At 56.1% G+C, this 18,184-nt stretch overlaps 1 protein-coding gene across 3 annotated transcripts in view; it reads left to right on the top strand.

Annotated features, from left to right (window-relative positions):
- HS1BP3 (HCLS1 binding protein 3) overlaps nucleotides 1–18,184 on the top strand; it is a 93,479-nt gene that overhangs the window by 59,768 nt on the left and 15,527 nt on the right. For 2 of the 3 annotated variants that reach the window (XR_003524635.2, XR_003524634.2), the window contains exon 7: nucleotides 14,780–14,957. Coding sequence is in view for 1 of the 3 variants with exons in the window: in XM_027621894.2 (XP_027477695.2) it covers nucleotides 62–107 (46 nt within the window). In the remaining 2 variants the exon portion in view is untranslated. Of the gene's footprint in view, nucleotides 1–61; nucleotides 123–14,779; nucleotides 14,958–18,184 lie in introns of those variants that run through there. The other variant, XM_027621894.2, reaches the window with a different exon arrangement.

Raw genomic sequence — 18,184 nt, 5'->3', positions numbered from 1 at the left:
GAGTTCGCTTGGCTCAAAGCTGGGATCTCCGCATTCTGACCCCAGCTCTGCCTCCTTGCAGGTATACGACCTCGGGGAGTTTCCTTTCTGTGCAAGGAGGACCCTAACAGCCAGCTCGCAGGTGAGGATACTTCTGCCACCAATGAGCAGACCAGATTTGTGCATGCTGTCTCTCAAATAGGGAAGGACATGCCAAAGATAGCCACAGTGTGGGACTGGGAAGAGAGCCAAGATAAACTCCTGGACTTTCATTGTTGTTTCTCTACTATTTGGAGATACTAGATTCTCTGCCCTTCAAAGCATCAAAGGATTTTAGGAGAGGAAATTTGGTGTTGTGGCTAAGCCAAGGGGCTTTGAAGTCAAGAGCTGAGTTCCTAACAGTTTCCGGATCTGCCCCCTTCCGACTGTATGACCTTGGGCAAGTTACTTCTCTTCTGTGAGCCTTAGTTTCTATATCATAAAATGGGGCTATCAGCAGTGCCCCTCTTGTAGGGCATTGTGGGGATCAAATAAGATAATATCTATAAAATTAGGGTGAATATATACCTATCTTCCAAACCAGGACACTTTTGAGAGGGAAAAGAGATGCTATTAATAATTGTCCAGGGACGCCTGGGTGGCTCGGTCATTTGGCGTCTGCCTCCAGCTCAGGTCATGATCCCAGGGTCCTGGGATCGAGCCCCGCATCGGGCTCCCTGCTCAGCGGAAAGCCTGCTTCTCCCTGTGCCTCTCCCTCTCTATCTGCTTGTGTTCCCTCTCTCGCTGTGTGTCTCTCTCTCTCTGTCAAATAAATAAAATCTTTAAAAAAATAAAATAAAATAATTGTCCAGCAACCCAGGACTGTCCCAGGCAAACCAGGGCAAACGGCTTCACAGCATAAAGGGCTTGGCGCAGTGCCTGACCGAATATGCCCTCTGTGACAGCCGCCGATTTACTGAGGAGCGTGTGGCTTCACTCTAGGGCTGGGCGGCTCATGTTGGAGACAGAAAAGAACCATCTCGACACAGCGCCCTGGATGGAGCAGAGGCAAGGGGCTAGGATTCACAGCCATGGCTCAGGGGGAGCCAGGAGCCACCAGAGCCTCACCCAGCCCTTGGGGCCGTCCAGGAGGTCGTCCTTCCTGGAAGGAGGTGGTGAGGGGCCAAGTCCCTTTCCCAGGGTTGCTGCAAGGGATCCCTGCTTGGACTGGTCCCTCTGCACTCTGTCCCGTGGGATCAAATTAAACCCAGCTCTGGACAAGGCAAAGGCTCCAGTTCCTGCCTGAGTCTGGCCCTTTCCTTCTCGGGTCCTCTGGGGCCCATGCAGAACCTCGGCTCAGTAGCTCCAGAGGTCACAGCCTCTCGTCCTTGCATGGGCCCCTCATCCCTCACCCGAGCCAGCCGGACACAGAGTGACCTGCCTATGGTGTGTGCAATCCCTCTCGGGCCCTCAGCTCTCCTCCCAAGTGTTAGCGCACACACATTCCTGAACACAAGCAGGAGCCGGGAGTGACTCAGGCCTCAGGAATGTGCAATCTGATCCCCTTGCTTGGGGGGCAAATTCCTTATCCTGAGGTGGGCAGCTAGCTGGCCGAGCCCAGAAGCCCTGGAGGGTCTGAGCCTGGTCTGGAAGGCTCTGAGGGAATAGGCTCTCTCTGTAGTAGCCTTCAGACCCCAGAGCCTAATGGTGTTGGGGGTTGGTTGTGGGGTCAAGGGAATGCTCAGAGACCCCATTCCATGTTCAGGGCCGGTATTCAGATCACTGGAGCAAGCAGGCTGAGTCCCCAGGGGCAGGAGTCTGGAAGCAGAACCATGGGGGGGATGGGCACCTCACCCTCCCCGGGCCCATCCCCTGAGCAGTGGGAGAGGAGAGAAGCCTCTAGACGCAGGACTGAGAGAGCAGTCTGTTCTACCCCCCTGGCCTCGCAGCTGTCCTGAAGGACGCAGGCTATCTTCAGTTGGGAGGCTGTAGCTGCGGGTCACTCACGCCCTGCCTGGCCCAGCCTCGGCCAAGGATTCTTTACGTCCTTGTGCAGTACCGCCAAACAATTGGATAGGCAATCTTTTAAAATCATAGAAGAAATCCCCCATTTGATGACCCGGAGGCTGGATGTTCGCTAGAGGAGCAAAACACTAGTTGAACCTAAGTCTGTGAGTCAGGTACCAAATCTGGTGAGTCAGAAACCCCAAGTAATGGAACATAAATAAGAAATGCAGGCCCTTTGGCCTGAAACGGACACCTGGGCAGCTTGGTGGGGGACCGGGTTCTGGGACAAAAGAAGGCACAGTTGCTTGCCATCACCATAAGTGGAAGAGTGCGCCAGCCAGGTCCACAGAGTGACCTGTCTTCCAGCCACCCGGAGACAGGTCAGAGAGACCTCAACCCACCCTGCGTGGTCTGGTGCGCACGGGCAGTGCTGGGCCCCAGGTATAACGATGGCCAAGACGGCGGGTCTAACCTGAGAGGGTCGTGGTCATGCCCTTCCTCTGTTGGATGACTCCCAAGCAAGGGGAGCCCACCTCCTCCTACCACAGAAGATGATGTGGGGCTGCTGTCCCCTCCTCACTCCTCAGCCAGAGTGGTAGCTGGGACTTGTGCTTGACCAATCGAACCCTTGTCCCTGGGGCTTGGAGTCTGGAGGGAGTGATACAAAGCTTCCGAGAGAGGCTGACAGGACTGGGGAATCCAGCAAGGTCCATGTGGGGGTGGAAGGTATTAGCACACTGTCCCCTTGGGGGACACTGTCCAGCGGTGCTCACCTCCCTTGTTCTCCAGCCTTCCTGATAATCCAGTGTGAGCAGCCCCACATTCTTCCACTCAAATCTTTTCCTAAGTAAGTTAGCCAAAGCTGGTTTCTGTGGTTTGCTTATGAAGGCCAAGTGCAACAGCCCAGTGTGTGCCAAGGCCAGCACAGCTCAGAGGGGTTATCCATAGTGCCAGGGCCCCACCTTTGATTGCATATGTCTTGCTCTAGAATCCTTGCTTGCTTAAGGTGTGAGCAGAGGCTGGGGGTGACAGGGGAGGTTGGTTTTGGGTGGGGGAGCTGGTCCTGGGAGCACTCAGCTGAGGGTGAGAGTGGCAGGTAGGCCAGAAGGTGAGGGGAAATTGAGGCAGTCAGTGGCACAGGGCTGGGACTCCTCGTTGGCCTGGGCAGAGGAGGCAGGTATGCAACCCATCCAGCTCACAGCCTGGCAGGCACAGAGGGATTAAAGGTAAAGGTGGTTCAGGTGCAGAGGCAGGGCAGGGAGAAGTTCTCAAGAACTGGGTGGGGAGGGGGGTCAGGACAATTGGGCAGGACCCCTGATTCAAGTACTCACGCCCACCCGGGCCACTGGTGCCTCGAGCCTTATCTCTCAGCACGGCATGGAGTCCTGAAGCCTGGGCTGCCACGGCAGCCCACAGGCACTGGAGGCTCTGACCCTCCCAGAGGGTCCCCGCTGGATCTGAACCCCACAGTGGGAGGAGCCCCAGCATAGTGGGTGCTTGTTCCTATTCGACAGTGTGCCTCCCTGAAGCAGGCTGAGCTGAGGCCAGCAGGCTGACAGTCCTCCCACTGTCCCTCTGTGGGGACGTACAGTGCCCTCCCATCTGCCCCTTAGCTGACTTCTTAGGTGCCTGTGAAGGCCGAGTGGAGGAGGGGTGGGTCCCCCGATGGCAAGGACAGCGGGCACAGAAGATACAGTGTAAGGGGTTGACATGAATAGGGGGGTGCCTGTCCCCGGGGCCCTCTCAGCTGGAAATGAAGAAATGGCCATCCCAGGGCACCTGCAGAGCACACCGCCGCTCCCAGCCCTTCCTCACTTACTCCTGCTGCCTGAGAGGCCAGCCCTGCCCAGGACCTCTTTTCCCACCCACCTCTCTCTTAGCGTCCTCCACACCCCAGGTGGACAAGCACCCCAGCACCACCCCTGTCCACCCAACCTCCACAGCCCTGCCTTGTCCCACCCTGCACTCATTACCCCGTCCCACCCTGCACGGGGAAGGCTGCATCTCCCAGGGCTGTTCTGTGCAGCCTCCCTTCAGTAGATGTGGAGCCTTCCTCTACGGGAAGACAGAAAAAGTGGTGGACAGACCCTAGAGTGGTGCCGTGTTTTCCTGCCCAACGTTTGGTCCATAATTCCCTCCCTTTGGGTGTGGGCAGGACCTGTGACTCAGTCCTAGCTCGTAGAATATGAAGGGATTTTGCAGGTGTCGTGAAGATCCCAAATCAGTCGGTTTTGGGTTCATCAAAACAGAGATTATTCTGTGTGGGGCTGGCTTAATTGGGTAAGAATCCGTAAACATGGGATTGGGCCCGCTCTGAGTACAGAGCCCGTCCTTGCCCGCTTGATGGAATCAGCAGCCGTCAAGGAGGCCCACCTGGCAAAGAACCACAGGTGGTCTCGATGAGGGGGTGGCCTCCAGCTGACAGTCAGAAAGAGCAGGGCCTCAGTCATCCAGCTGCACGGAAATGCCTGAACTCAGGGGAAGACTCTTCCCCACGGGAGCCTCCCGATGAGAAGGCTGCCAGCTTCCACTTAGATGGCAGTCTTATGAGGCCCCAAGCAAAGGACCCAGCTAAGCCAGGCCCAGATTCCTGACCCACAGCAACTGTGAGATGAGAGGATAAATGTGTGCTATTTTAAGCTGCCAAGTTTGTGGTAATTTGTTACCCAAAGACAGAAAGCTCATATTGAGTTGGAAGGTTTGGGGTGTTAACCTGGAGCTTGGAACAGGAATGGGGTGTCTTGCCTTCTTTAGAGTCAGAGCCCTGAACCCAAGCCCCCAAGGGCCAGAATCCACAGCCGGATAGTGGCTGGCTCCAGGCAGGACAGCAGCTGAGGGCCCTCACTGGGGCCTGGTTTCCAGGTTTTGCGGATGGAAGCCCGCATGCTGGGGAGTATGTGGAGGTATGGGGGAGACCCTTACCTGGGGAGGGGTCCTCTGCTTTGGTACTCTAGGGCCTCATCCAATACTCTGGGGCTGAGCTCCACAGGAGTAGGGTTCCTGTTCAGAGGCCTATACACACTGAATTTACATGAAGATTTTCGATGAAAACTCATCACGTGCCTGCCTAGTGTTCACTCCCATCAGCTCCTGAGGCCTCCCTCCTCCCCATGCCGCCAGCTCTTGAGAGTATCTGTCTTGGTCATTTTTGCCAATCTCATGGGTGTGAAATAGTACCTCATTGTTTTAATTTACATTTCCTTGATAACTAGTGAGGTTTACAACCTCTTGGTGAACTTGTTAGTCATTTGGATTTCCCTTCCTGTGAATTCTCTTTTATATCCTTTGATTTCTCTAAAAAAAAAAAAAAAATGATTTTTTTGTTTTTTCCCCTTGAGGTTTCTAAGGGCGCCCAGCTTGGTCCATACCCAGGGGCAACAGGTCAGCCCGCTCCTCCTTCCCCAGCTCGGGCCACCTGCCGTGCGCGTTCCACGCCAGCCCCTTGGGTCTGTGTCCCTGAGGGGGCCCTACATGAGGGCCTGGAGAGAGCAGAGAGAGACAGGTCCTAGCTGCCTCTCCTGCTGGCCCACAACCTTTCCACTCGCTTTTTTTTTTAAGCCAGGAGGGAGAAAGAGGGAGTGCCGTATCAGGGTTATTCTTGTGGGATTTATGGGAGGAGTGACTGGATACTGGCTTTCCTCCTGTTGCAGGGACCCAGGCTGCCTGGTAGACCCCATCCCCTTCCCCAGGACTCTGGTTCCAGAGAACCCGGGAGAAAACACAAATGACCCCTTTGAGCCTGCAGGGCCAGCAGGGGCTTCCGGGGCAAACAATGGTCCTCTGTGTCTGGTTTCTCCTGAGGGCCGGAAGCCCCTGGTGCGTGGCCCACCGATGAGTCATGCAGGATATCTCCTGGGCCTGCTTTGTTGTGCCTGAGGATCTCTCGGCCCAGCCTGAAATGGCAGATGATCTCATCGGCTGTTCAGGGGAAGCCCTGTCAATGGACAGCCCCGGGAAGCTCACCGCCCACGAACGCCGGAGAGTCCTGGTCCCCCGGCCTTGAGCGAGTTCCTGGAGGCGGGGGTGGGGGTGGGGGTGGGGGCGGGATGCTGGGCAGAGAGAGCCAACAGGAACAAAAGACCCCGTGCTCGTGGAGTCCAGGGAAAACCCCCCCACCCCGCTCTCCCTGGACTCCGCACGCGTGTGGTGGCCGCCCGGCTTCAGCTGTGTCCTGAGGAGTTTCCTGAACTCAGGAGAAGCCCCAGACAAGTGTATTAGGAACATCCCGAGCAGGGTCAACCTGGGGCTGGCAGGCAGTCAAGGGCTGGGGTGGCCACCGATCCTGGCTCGGTCTATGAGACTTGGAAGGGAACAAGGGTCGGACTTTCCACTTGGCTGGACTCAACTGAGATTTCAGAAACAATGAGCCATGTGGTACTGAGGCCATTTTAATTCTTGGAACTTGGACATTTCTGTTAATGGTTGTCGTTGTTGTTGTTTAAAAGATACCTCCCTGCCTGGTACAGAAGCATGGCCCCTAAGTCACAGAGCCACACACCCACTCACTGTGTGGCCTTGACCAAGTTACTCTACCTTTCTGAGCCTCAGTTTCCCCCTCAATAACTGCTCCCGAGGCTGTTGCGGGCAGACCCAAGTGTACAGACCCCAGCCGCCCCACTCATAGCTGGCCCTCATTAACCAGTAGTCTCCTCTCTTCCCTTCATTCCCCCATAGCTTTGGAGACGCTCTTGGTTGGGCTTCTGTTCTGGTTCACCCCCCAGAAGCTCACAGCTGAACACATTCCTTGGACGGCCCCCCTTTCCTCTGGATGCAGGGGATGGGCAGGGCCACCCGCCAGAGCCTCTGAGGAAAGAACCTCCCCGGTCGGTCTGAGGGCCAAGAATGGGGGCGTGTCGCCTTCTGCTGGAAACACCATAGGCATAGAGTCCAGGCCTGCAGGTGTGGGGAGGCCAGAGCTCAACCCCAGAAATCACCGAGACCAAGGTCCCTCCCGCACAGACTGCATCCATCCCACCGCTGAGGGCCACCCTGAGCAGCTGAGGAGCCGCAGGGAGGAGGCCAGGCACCAGGCAAGAGAAGCTCTTCCCGGCGGGCTGCCTGCCCAGCTCTGCCCTACGCCTCTGTCCCGAGATTCAGGAGCACTGCCCCCAAGCCTTCTTCCTGTACCCCTCACCAGGGCTCGGCACGTTACCTGAGGGGAAATGACACAGCACTGAGTGTTCCGTGTCAGAGGTTGCCAGCCTGGTGGGTTATCGTGAGAAACTGGACACGGTACCATGGCTCTTGCAAGTCCATGGTCGGCCCCCGGCCACCAAAACATCCACCTGGGAAGTGAGTCGAAGAGTCACACGGCTAGTTTTGATGAAAGAGGCCATGTTGGTTCGGACACAGCCAGCAGGTGTGTTCTGACCTGTGTTACAATCTCTGGAGGGCCCATCCCACCCCCCGTGCCCCAGCCTCAGTGCCAGGGACAGATGCTTGGACAGGAGCCCCTCGCACGGCCCCCTGTCCGCACGCAGCAGCTGCTCTAAGAACGTGACTTGCCTCAGGCTCAAAAGTGTGGGCATTTGCACTTGAGCGCCAAGGCCTTAGTCTCTCTGGCCCCTGCTCAGCCCTAGCTCCTGCCCATCCCTACTCCCAGTCTACCCTCCAGCCACGGGGAAGCCGCCTCACACTTCCCAGATGGGTTCTTCTTCCCCCTGGAGGGTCTTTCTTCCCCATGCCCCCTCTGCCCACGTCGGGGCTGTATGAAAGCCACTGACGTGTCTGAGGGAGCACAGAGAGCTGGGAAGATGGCGTGAACTAGAACTTCTCTCAGGGAGAACAGTGCACATGATTTCAAAGGAGTTCTTGGACAAGACCCTTGGGAGGAGGTGAGACCCCCAAGAATCACACTGGGCCCCACAGACGGTTGGGAGATTCCTAAGGAGGCCTTTGGTCTCTCCGAATGGGCCGTGTGTGGGGTCAGGGCTGAACGGGTTCTCCTTTCTCTGCTTCCCTCTTCTCAGCCTCCCCCCCACATACAAATATCGAGCCGACATTAAAAGAACATCAATTTCTAGTGTCCCTATTTCCACGTCCTCAGCCCGCACTGGACTGCCCCAAGTCTTAGCGGCCCACCCTGCTTGCCCTGCAAACCCGACTCAACGGCAGGTGTGGCTTTTGTTCTTTCTCCAGAACTTATCCCAGGCTTGGCCGCGTCTGTGCTCCACAATGTTTGCAAGGACTGCAGGGCCTCCTACCCCAAGTCAGCGGTGGGCGCGGCGTGATGCCCCCTTACAGCCCAGCATGTGCGGACATAGGGGTGCATGCAGAGAGACATGTGTGTGATCACATGACCAGATTCATGCCCTCTCCTGCACCAGATATGCTCCTGCCTGGCCCCAGGAGCCTCTCAGCCAGCTCGGCACAACTGCAGTCTGTCTTCAAATCCATGCACATCTAACTTCTTCATCCCACCCATGATGGCCAGGCCCCAAATTCAGGTTCCAATCATCTCTTTTTTTTTTTAAGATTTTATTTATTCGGGGCGCCTGGGTGGCTCAGTCGTTGGGCACCTGCCTTCGGCTCAAGTCATGATCCTGGCGTCCTGGGATCGAGCCCCGCCATCGGGCTCCCTGCTCGGCGGAAGCCTGCTTCTCCCTCTCCCACTCCCCCTGCTTGTGTTCCCTCTCTCGCTGTGTCTCTCTCTGTCAAATAAATAAATAAAATCTTTATTTATTCATTTGAGAGAGAGAGAGAGAGCATGAGCGGGGGTGTGGAGGCAGGTGAAGAGGCAGAGAGAGAAGGAAAAGCAGGCAGGGAGCCCGATGCAGGGACCCGGAGATCGTGACCTGAGCCAAAGGCAGAGGCTTAAGCATCTGAGCCACCTAGGCTCGCAGGTTCCAGTCCTCTCCACTCAGACCCCACCAGCTATACCAGACGCAGTCAGGTCAGGAGTCCCTGGCCCAGCTTTCTTCTAGACAGGACTCGCCTTCCAGATACAGCCACAGCTCCGCTGTTACCCACTGCCCCCACTTAGGGCTCCTGTGACACGGCCTGTTTTGCGGAGCCCCTCTAACATGCACCCTCTGCTCCAAGCCTCTTTGTGGTTCCTACACAGTTCACAGTCCACCCCAGGTCTGGGTCTTCACTGCCGACCCTTCTCCACCCACCACGCTCCCTTCTCCTCTCTGCCGGCCCAGGGCAGCCGTCAGTCACCCCCGTGTCACCCTCTGGCCAACATAGCTGCCACAATTCTGCCTTCCTCTGTACTCCTGTGGGCTTGATTATGCCACAAAGTTAGGGTCTTTGAGCCTCAGTCTAATCCACGTTATCATGAGCACCTCCTACGGACAGGACACTAATCCAAAGTCAGACTGGCCGCGGCCGGACCGAACGTGGACTCCGCACACAGAGCCCCCCGGAATCCGTGTTGCCCCGGGGCAGAACCTTTGGGGAAACTTGCATGATGCTTCAGTGCAGGCCTGGCTCCCGCAGTGGTCAGATCTGCAACTAGGCCTTCAGGCAAAGGGGCTGGTCAGAGACGGTAGACCAAACAAATTGCTGCTGGGAATTCACAGAAACCATCCATCCTGGACATCTCCCTGGGAAGGGATCCCTTCGGGGGAATTCTGACTTTATCATTTGTTTTCCACTGAACAAAAGGATATGACTGTGTATCCTTTGGTTCATAGAAAGCAACCACTCCATCCAGAACAGAAACAGAAACTTCAGCCTTCATTGTCCCTCTGGAAATCAATTCCGTTTCCCAGAAGGCAGGGAAGGCCCAAGAAACAGCACAGACTCAGTGTGATGGGGTCGGCTTCCATTTTGTTGTAGAATTTAAAAATCCCCAGATTGTGGCACGTACCCTGGACTCACACTGAGGGAGCCACTCCAGTCTCCCCCTCTGCAGAATATCGGGGGCACCTGCTGTGTGCCGGGCACTTCCAATACTGTGAGGGAGGTAATGCTCTCCCCACTTCAGAGAGAAAGTCATATGGCCAGGAAACGGCAGAGCCTCTGGAATCAGGCCTGATCTCAGAGTGGCCCCATACAAAGCATAGAAAATGAGATACCGGTAGATGTGGCTCCCGTGGCAGAAGGGTCTGCGTGGGGAAGGCTTCTTGGAGGTCGTAAAGCTCAGGCTGGTTCTCAGAGGGCAGGAAAGAAGGGGGGACAGGCAGCATCCCAGGGGAAGGAAGAACACGAGCAGAGATGGAGAGAAGCCTGGCCAGAAAGAAGATGGGACGGGATGGATTGGAGGCCCCCCATCGTCAATAACCTGTCAGAGGCGTCTTAGTCATCACCCTTTATGTAGATAGCTGTCTTTTAACAGGCAGTCCCTCCTTGAGTGCGGGCATCAAGGGCCTCATAGCAGCTCACACCTTAAAGGAATTCCTCAGCTGCTCCTGTCCTCCCTGGAAAGGGTGGGTCCAAGGGAGGGGGTGACACAGAGGGCGTGGAGGAATCACAGACCGGCACCCCGCGTGGAAGAGCTCAGGCCTGCGGGCGCCAGGCCAGTGGTTAAATCACGTGGGTGCTTTGAGGCCCAAGCCTAGAGAGCCCAGGAGAGAGGAGGCATGCTTGGCTTCCTCCCTAGGGTCCTGCCCCTAACCTGATGCTGCAGTGAGGCCTCCAGGGATGCTTAAAGAGGGGCTCACTACCTTTGGGGGCCGACAAGGTAGGAGCCCCGTGGCTCAAGAGCTGGGGAGCCTGGTAGCTAGAGACTGCAGAGGCCATCAGAGCTGGAGGAAGGAGTTGGCACTTCTTGGCCTTTTCCGACTTAAAGAGTCAGCTGAAGACTTAAAAGAAGCACAGGAGACTTTGGGCGAGGCCTGCAGGGCTGACATGGCAATGCCCCCTGGCTCCCGAGGCTGCAGGACTGAGCCAGGGAAACATCCCTCCAGACCCCTTACTCTCAGAATGTGGCTGCAGCTCTGCAAATGCATCCTTGGGGGTGTGAATAGCTGCAGAGCCAACCCCCAGACCCCATTGTTCTGGAAGTTCCAAAACAACCAAAACAAACTCTCAACAATATGGGAGCGAGGAGGGAGGACGGAAAGGGCCAGTGGGGGCCTTTGTCCTGAGGCAGCCAGACGTTTACATTTTCCACATTAATGAGCTAGGAAATGGTTCTTTTTATGCCAATAATAACAACCACCACCCCCTCCATGTTCTCATCTAATCCTGGCAAAAAAAACAAGCAAGGCCAATATGAGCATCCTGTTACAGAGATGAGGGGCTGACGTTCCGAGGCCCATGACCGCCAATGTCGCGAACGCTAGAGCTGAGGCTTGAACCCAGTGCCCCAGCTTCTCTCCATCCAGCTCAGTGGGGCCAGCAGCACCGGCCCAGGGACAGGATCGGCCTGAAGGAAATTGCCTGGTTCCCTTGAGCCTCCCAACACCGTGAGCCAGAAAAGGAAGCAGACTCTTGCGAGGTGGCCAGGAGGCCAGGCTGACCCAGCACTGCCTGCCCCCAAGTGCCACTGTGTGAAGGCCAGGGGCCGGTCCAGTGGGGCTGGCCAGGCCATCGCCCTCTCATCAACCTACGCTGACTGGGTTCCCTGTCTATAGCCACACAGTCTCCCGGCCAGGCAGTACTCCTGTCTTCCTGCTGGTGCCCTAGCCCTTGGGGGCCTGAGAATGAGGTCTCCCACATTCCTTCTCCCAGGCCAGCTCAGCCCTGCTCCCCGAGCCCCGAGCCTTGTGTGGTGGTGGGAAGAAGGTAGCGATGGATCAACCTCTTGTACACAATTAGCAATCGACTGTATCTCTTCCAACACTGTAAGATTTTCCCGGGCTAATATTTTTAGCAGCAAAAGAAAAATTGCTGAACTCATAAATTGTGATTTTGTGTACTCATCTATTTCCAAAGCTCATTGCTAGATAACTAAGAGCTTGTTCTTTGATTATGGCCATTTAGTAAAAGGAGTTCTAACAGGCTTGCTCGAGTCTCACGAGCCTTTCAGTTTGCACCAAGAAGCTGTGTGTGACAACACTTCCATCTGGCAGATGGCCTCACTGGAATGCACTCAGAAGTCTGGAGAATGGAGACATCAACAGAAGCACAATTAATCAGCGCAATTGTTTTCCCCGCTGTGAACAGGACATTTCTCTGGATTTTTGAGGGCAACACACATGGCAAGGACCTGGCTTGGCGTTCTCTGTGGCTTTCAAAACCATGTTTCGTGGCGGGCATGATTTGGTTTCTGATACTGCTCTTCCTGCTCACTTTCTGCCTCGGGCCAGTGCAGCGAAGCCCTTAGCCCTCCTTGCTCCAGTGGGAGTGAGCAGCCTGAAGTTACTGGCTCTGACTAGAGGCTCTCTGGACACTGGCTTTGGTAATTGTTATTTTTATGAGGAAATTTCTTGGTTTTGTAACTTGCAGACCAGAAAAAGAAAAACCGTTTAAGCCAATATCTGAACAAGAAGGGGAAAGCCAAAAACTCCTTACTGAGTGAACTGCTGGGAGTTGTAGATTTGGTGAAGCCTCCAGAAGCACTCCTTCGGAACTGCTGGTCTACCCTGAGCTAGTCCTTTTTAGGGAACCTCTGAATCTAAGATTTCTAAGAAATCTAAGATTTCTCAGTCTACAAAAGGCAACTCACAACCTGCCAAATGACGTAGGTTTCAGGATTAACATGAATGAGACCGGGGCTTTGGGGTCTTCCTTGAAAGAACAATTATAAAACACACCTCCGGGAGAGACCCAAGACACTGTGGGTGGGGCAGGGAGTCTCAAGGTTGAAGAGGAGAGGGCTTTTCTGTGGGAAGGATGAGGTGGGGGGAAGGCCAGACAAGATCATGGAGCTGACAGCCTTTCTTCCTCAGGACCGCAGGGCCTGGCTCTCTGGCCCAGAGCTGGCAGAAACCCAGGGGCCTGGGCTGGCAGCACCAAGACAAAGTCTCCCCTCTCCCAAGTGTGGGGGCTCCCAAGCCTCCCCTCCCCCACGTTAAGAGGGAAGAGCCTGATCACCCAGTTTCCAACTGGTTAGAGGAAAGGGTCCTCAGTGTTTTCACAACATCATCCTGTCTTTCCTTGGAAGGAACCTAGAGTTCTAAATCACAGGCATGGAAGGGAGGAGAATGTGAGGAAATCATTTCAAAGCCTTAGGGCTACACCAAGACCTGAATCAGGAGTCTTTGTAGCCCCAGGGCCTGGGTCATGGGTGGCTTGGGCCAGCGAGAGGAGATTCTGATAGAAACAGAAGTCTTCAAAAAACAGTTGTTATGACACTTGTTACAGAATGGTAAGGCAGACGTCACTCAGGGGGACTGTCACAATAGATACAGGGAACACAGCAGTGGGGTTTTTTGCAGCGGGGGAGAGAGACCGGGCTCACTCTGACTACAGGGAAACGAGGGAATTATAGCCAAGGAGCAAGGGTTCGGTAGGGATGGAAAACTACTAAGAGGAAACACCAGGGGTCAGGGGATCCTGGCTACGCGAGCCTCCCAGGATTCCTGCTGAAGGCAAGCCAGGGCGACCACAAGTCACCCGGGGAAGGTGGGGGATGGGAACCCCATCGGATGTTGCGGGTGATGAGATATCGAGGAGGGGGGATTCTGGAGGAGCTGATTTAGCAGGATTCTTGCTAAACTGGACATGCAGAGACAAATACGGAAGGCCCAAACCAAGGCCTAGTTGAGAAGAGAGCTCAGAAGAGGCTGACAGGAGTTCCATCCAGGGGAGAACGTCAGTCAGAGGAAAGTGGCCCCAACCCGGAAATCTGGGTGCTCGGAGCTGGAAGGAGGCAGCTGAGCCGGATAAGGGCCTGATGGGAACTGCATAAAAAGTTGGTGGCAGAGTCAGGCCTGAGCCAGGCTTCCCAGCCTCTCCCTGGGCCTCGCGCTCCCCCTCCTTCTCCGCAAGGAACCAGCTTCAGGACCAATTCACCCCTGGACACAGGGAGGAAAGAGCACTGGGTGTGAACCCAGGAGTCCGGATCTCGGGGCCAGTCCTGGCTCTATCAGCTCTGTGGCCTTACAAGATGACCTAAACCCCTCGGAGCCTGAATTCCTTGGAAATAAAGTGAGGACATATAATAAAGTGAGGCACGCAGCTTTGGCGAGGTGGTTGCAAGTCTGCAGCCCCGTTCCCCTCTGCCGCGCCCGCCTACCAACGAGATGTGCAGACAGGACTCAGTGATTTGAGGTCTGTCCCGGTGGCCTCAGGGAGGCGGCAGGTTCCGTCTCAAGTTCTTGAATCGACGCCTGCTGCCATTAGGTCAGCCACCAGCTTTGCCTGGGGACCCAGGGACTTCACGGGTTCTCCGCCCCTGGGACACACAGGCCACCTCCAGAGAAAGCCTCTCTTGGGAAGGCCCGTGGACGTGGGTCCAGGACAGGATCAGAGAAGCCCGTGCGGGCCAGGACGAGGGGCCCATGGGGCCTGGGAGGGCCGGAGGGGAGGAAGCAGGCTGGGAGGGTCTCTGCCGCCTTCCTCAGCAGGAGGTCCTGGGGGTTTGGGGGACTCTGTTTTCTCCAATCTGTGGCGCCAGTCTTGAGTTTGGCAAATGACCCCTGGAGAGAACCAGGGCAATAAAGTTAGAAGAGCGCAGGCACAGGAAAAGGGACACAAAGGTGAACAATGTGGGGAGTGTTCAGCAGGAAGCGACGGGAACAGGGCCGGGGCCCCGGGGCAGGCCTAGGCTCCAGGAGTCTGGGAGTGTGTGGAGACCCCGGGGCTCAGGCCGCGCCAGGAGGGGAGGGGGCCCGTGTCCAGAGGTGGGCAAACACAGAGGGAGCGGAGGAAGGGGAAGGCCTGAGGAAAAGGGGTGCAGCCCGAGGAAGAGGTTTCTGGTCTGGAGGGCTGAGGAAGAGCTCTCTCCAGAGTCAGGCCTAGTTTTTGTCTTTTTCTTCTTTAGGGAGCAGAGATTTCTGTCTGTTCAGACCCCAGTTGACTTCGCAAACATTGGGCCCCTGCTGCATGCAAGGTCTGGGCTACAAGGGAGTGAGTGATGAAGGAGATGGAGTCCCTGCTTCTAGAACCTGGACACCCTCCCCACCCCCGCCAGTGGCCCCGCTGCTCCTATCATGGCTCAGGTGAGCAGGGGTCCCTCCTTGAATTCTGCGATCCTTCCTAGCCCTCCCGCGGCTCTTTAGGGTAAAATCCAAGCTCCCAGCCAGCATCCAAGGCCTGCCCTGCTGCCCGTCTGGGGCTCCCCTCCCCCAAACCCTCTCACTCAGAGAGCTACTCGCTCCCAAGCCTCCAGGCCTTTGCTTCCCTTGCTCCCCTTTCTGAAATGCCATTTCTTCTCTCCTTCCCCAATAGAATCTTAACTAACTTCTAGGGACTCAGTTCAGGCATTACCTCCTCGGGGAAACTCACCCTGCTTTCTCAGTTTGGGTAGCCCCCAAACTCGTGCCGTGGCAAGCCTGGAATCATCATAAGGTGATGAGACATGTACCCATCTCTCTCCTTCCATCCTCAGCTCCTTGAGGCCACAGTGGAGCCTCTTTATGTCCAAATCCCTGAGACCAAGCTGGGCCTTGCCGAAAGCAGGTGTCCAGAGGCTGTTTCCAGATAAGTGAGCCAAAGAGCTCAGGGTCAGTGACCTGCGGGTGACCTGTTGGAGGTGATGGGACAGAAGAGAGGTATTTCATCTGTTCTAGGGGTCCATGAAGTTGGAAACAAACGTACCTCAATAGTTAGGCTGTAATGCTTTCAAATGGAAGTGGGATACCAGATTCAGGTATCTCAGCCAGCAAAGAGGGAGAAGCCCCCCCCCACCCCCCCGCTTCAAGTGCTCCCTTCGGGGCAAGTGCTGGGGGTGAGAGGCCCAGCTCTGGGGCCTCAAGAGCCCTAGTGGAGTTCGTGCCCAGGGAGCAGCAATGCAGGACTGTTTCAGGGGGAGGCAGCCCCCCTTGTAAGGGGCCCAATTTTGGTTTGCCTTCCTCGTGTTGAGGCCAGAAAGCCAGGGCAGGGGTCAGGGCCAGGGCACAACTCCTCCTGAAGGACCAGGTTGAGGGTCCTGACCTCAGGGAGGAAGACTGTAAGGGGCAGGGGACAGCACCTCTTGTCCGTCGTTGCTGAAAGGAGAGAAAGAGAGGTGGGGAGCAGGGCAAGGCTTAGGGATGCGTGGGCTAGAGCTTCGTGGCGGCTCCAGAGCTCAGCCCCCAGCCTGGCCTGTGACCTGAGGGCCCCAGGGCCCACCTCCCGGGACACCGGCAGAGCTGAGCCAGTGGTTGGGAGACGGGGGACCCTCCCTAGGGTCAGTGGACTCAGGAGGGGCCTCGGGGACTCATGGGGCTGGTGGCCAGGAGTGGCATGCTCAGTGGACTGAGGGGCAGGTGGCTAAGTAAAAAAGAAGTTAAATTTGAATTTCAGATAAAAGAATAATTTTTTTTTTTTTTTAGTTTAAGTATGTCCCAAATATTGCATGGCACGTTCTTAGACTAAAAAAGTATTTGTTCATTTGAAATTCAAATGTAGCTGCACGTCCTGTGTTTTTATTTGCCATATAGGGCCATTCTATTTAGGGGTCAGCTTGGTCTGGGGGCCAGCATGGCCCACAGACCCCATAACAATAAAACGTTTCAAAAACAAACACCACCCCCGGCAGCTTGCACAGAAAAACAAAACTTGTAACTTCCTGAGAACACATTATTGTCTGAAGGTGGAAGTCTGTGAGTTTGAAGGAAAAAACAGGTTTCTGCTAAGGAAGAGTGAGTCACAGGCAAGCTGAAAATGTGTCTCTGGCTTTTGGGGTAGGGTGGACACCGGCCCCCTTTCTCGCTCCTTTGCATGTTCACTCATTCTGCCACCTTGGGCAAGGCCCAGCTGGCCTGGGTGCGCTGGGCTGGGCCCTGACTCTCAGTTTACCAAGAACCCCACCAACATTGCCACTTCTGGCCCCACTGGGTCCCTGAGGGCCCCCCCTGACTCTGCTGACCCCAAGGGGGGTCCCTCTCCCAACTACCGGACCAGCTCTGCCTGTGCCCTTTGGAGGTGGGCGCTGGGGTCCTTGGGTCACAGGCCAGACTCAGGGCCGAGTTTTAGAGCAGCAAGAAGGCCTCTTGGACGGCAGGCAGGCGCTGAGCCAGATGTAGAGAGGGTGTGGTGTGCCCACAGGGAGGTCTCAACCCTGAGCTCTGGGGCTCAGAACTAGGAGAGGCTGCCTGGGCCTGCTTCCCCATCAGTAGGGGGCTCTATGGGAGAGGCACAGTGTCCTGTGGCCATGAGTCCCATCCTGTGCTCCAGCCCAGAGCTTTGTCCACTGAGTGTAGAATGGATGTATACTTGGCAACTGCAAAACCCCGGGCCCTGGGCACAGGCTGCCGTGGGACAGGCAGAGATGTGTGCAGGCTGGCCAGGCCACCACTGGGCCTGGGAGCCTCCTCGGGTGACTCCTGCCTCCACCCCCAGTCTGGTCTGCATGGGCAGCAGAGGGCCGTGTTAAATCCTGGCGCCCCTCTGCTCAAAACCCCCAAAGGGCACCCATCTTAGCCAGAATAAGCACTGAGACCTGGCAATGGCCCAGCCCTCGCTCTGCCCCCCATCACCCTTGGACTTGGCTCCTAGGAGCCTCCCCTTGCCGACATCGCTCTTCTTGCTGTGCCCTGAACAAGCAGGACTTCGTACTTGCTTCCTTTTTTCTGGAATGCTCTTCCCCCCAAAAGGCTCACCTCCTTCAACTCTTCACTCAAACTTCTCTTTTTCAAACCTCCTGACCACACTGACTGAGATCGCTTCCCACTACCCAGCACCACCCTCTCTTTCTCCGAAGCACGCCTCACAATGAGGTTTGGCCTTATTGTCCATCTCCATTGCTAGCACACACGCTCGCTCGTGAGGCGGGATTCACATCTGCTCCTAGGACTGTCAGGGCTCCCGGCGGGTGTGTGTGTGGGGCCTGGGGGAACAGGGGAGGTGGGGGCTGGATGGGCCACTGCCCAGGGAGCCTCCACACTGGGGAGGAGGGGGACCCAGATGCGTCTTCAGGGTAGGGTCCAGCCTCCTGGGGACAATCCGTATGAGCTCCCAGTCAGTTCTCCCTCTTCTCCTTCCTGAAGGTGCTGCAAACTTGGGGCCAGTTCCCCCTGTCATGGAAGGGACACTGAGGTTCCCAGGAGGGAAGCCCAGACTTCCCCCAGAGACAGAATGAGAGGGCAGGGTCACAGGTCAGGGAGTGACCTTTCTAATTTGGGGTCAGTTGTCCAGGCAAACTGCACACAAAGCCAGCACGCCCCTCTGCAGGAGGCTGTCTGGGCGCACGACATTCCAGGCATTCTTTGGGGTCCTTGTGGCCGAGGTCTGTGTCTGGGGTGGA

Source organism: Zalophus californianus, chromosome 8 (assembly GCF_009762305.2).
Source record: "Zalophus californianus isolate mZalCal1 chromosome 8, mZalCal1.pri.v2, whole genome shotgun sequence".
Classification (NCBI taxonomy): Eukaryota; Metazoa; Chordata; class Mammalia; order Carnivora; family Otariidae; genus Zalophus; species Zalophus californianus.
The sequence above is the reverse complement of the archived record's forward strand: the minus strand, read 5'-3'. Positions and strand labels throughout refer to the sequence as shown.